Below are 1,519 nucleotides of genomic sequence, written 5' to 3' on the forward strand. Positions count from 1 at the left end.
CAGCTTTAAATCACTTTTAGGCTCAGCTTTAAATCACTTTAGGCTCAGCTTTAAACCACTTTAGGCACACCTTTAAATCACTTTTAGGATCAGCTTTAAATCCCTTTAAGGATCAGGCTTAAACCAGTTTTAGGCTCAGCTTCAAATGACTTTTAGGCTCAGCCTAAAGTTAATCTCAAGCCTAAACAAACACTACTTTCAAACCGACACCTGTGGCTGAGAGGGACAAAATTTAGGCTGAGGACGAGCAGGATCAGGGACAAAACCCAACAAATCCACACACCCCAAAAACCCCCCAAACCCCCCAAAACTCTTACCGGTAAGCCGAGCTTAACGGCGTCCACGGGCTGGCGGAAGGGCCACGCGAACTGGTGCTTCCAGAGCGCCTTCATCACCACCTTGTGCAGGTACTGCAGCTGGTTGGTGACGCGGCCCGGCTTCTTGGGGTTGGAAACCTCCGGCGGAGGCGGGTTGGCCTGCGGAGCCGCCAGCGACGGCACCGACGCCATGGTGGGGCTCTCGAAGCCCTCGTAGAGCAGCGAGGGTTTGCGGATGCGCTTGCCCGGCGCCGAGTCCGTGGCCAAAGCCATGAGGCCGGCATTGGCCTCGCCCAAAAGCCTGCAAGGAACGGCCGGGAAAGGGTTAAAAATAAAGATGCTGCGGTTTGGGGGGGGAGGTTCTAGAAAGGAAGGGAAATTGAGGCGAAAGTCCAATGTTAAAACTGGGTCTAAATGATGAAAATGAGCAGAAAGCTGCAATGGCGCGGTTAAAACCGGTTCTAAATCTGTAATTCTGGGGTTAAAACCGATCCTAAAGCCGTAATTCCGCTGGTAGAACCAATCCTGAATCTGCAATTCCTATGTTAAAACCGATCCTAAATCCAAAATTCTGGAGCTAAAACCGATCCTAAATAGGGTTGAAACCAATCCTGAATCCGCAATTCCACGGCTAAAACCGATCCTAAATAGGGTTAAAACTGATCCTAAATCCACAATTCCACTGCTAAAACCGATCCTAAATCTGTAATTTTGGGGATAAAACCAGTCCTAAATAGGGTTAAAACCGATCCTAAATCCACAATTCCGCTCCTAAAACCGCTCCCAACTGCTAAAACCGCTCCTAAATCCCCAACTCCGCCCCAAACATTTCCCCGCCTCACCTCACACTCCCGGAATCTGGGCCGGGAGATCCCGAGGATCCCGGGCGGAAATCCCCGAGGGTTTCACCCCCCAAAATCCCGGCGGGCTCCGGCACCGAAGCCCGGCCGAGGCTTCGGGGCCGGGAAAGGCCGGGCTCGGCGCCGAGGCCGCGGCCAAAGCCGTGAGGCCGGCATTGGCCTCGCCCGAAAGCCTGCAAGGAACGGCCGGGAAAGGGTTAAAATGGGGTTTGGGGGAGAAATTTCTGGAAAGAAAGGGAAATTGAGGCGAAAGTCGCGGTTAAAACCGGGTCTAAATCCGTAATTCTGGGGTTAAAACCGATCCTAAAGCCGTAAGTCCGCTGGTAGAACCAATCCTGAATC

General features: G+C 52.3%; 1 protein-coding gene across 1 annotated transcript in view; it reads right to left on the reverse strand.

Annotated features, from left to right (window-relative positions):
• Positions 1-655, reverse strand: part of LOC121341329 (bromodomain-containing protein 2-like) — a gene marked incomplete at its 3' end in the record, with an annotated part of 5,423 nt that extends 4,768 nt beyond the window's left edge. Inside the window, exon 1 of the mRNA XM_041414758.1 lies at positions 318-655. Coding sequence (XP_041270692.1) covers positions 318-590 — 273 coding nt within the window. The remainder of the gene's footprint in view (positions 1-317) is intronic.
• Between the last annotated feature and the right edge of the window lie 864 nt (positions 656-1,519).

Source organism: Onychostruthus taczanowskii, unplaced genomic scaffold (assembly GCF_017590055.1).
Source record: "Onychostruthus taczanowskii isolate IOZ18803 unplaced genomic scaffold, ASM1759005v1 scaffold469, whole genome shotgun sequence".
Taxonomy (NCBI): domain Eukaryota; kingdom Metazoa; phylum Chordata; class Aves; order Passeriformes; family Passeridae; genus Onychostruthus; species Onychostruthus taczanowskii.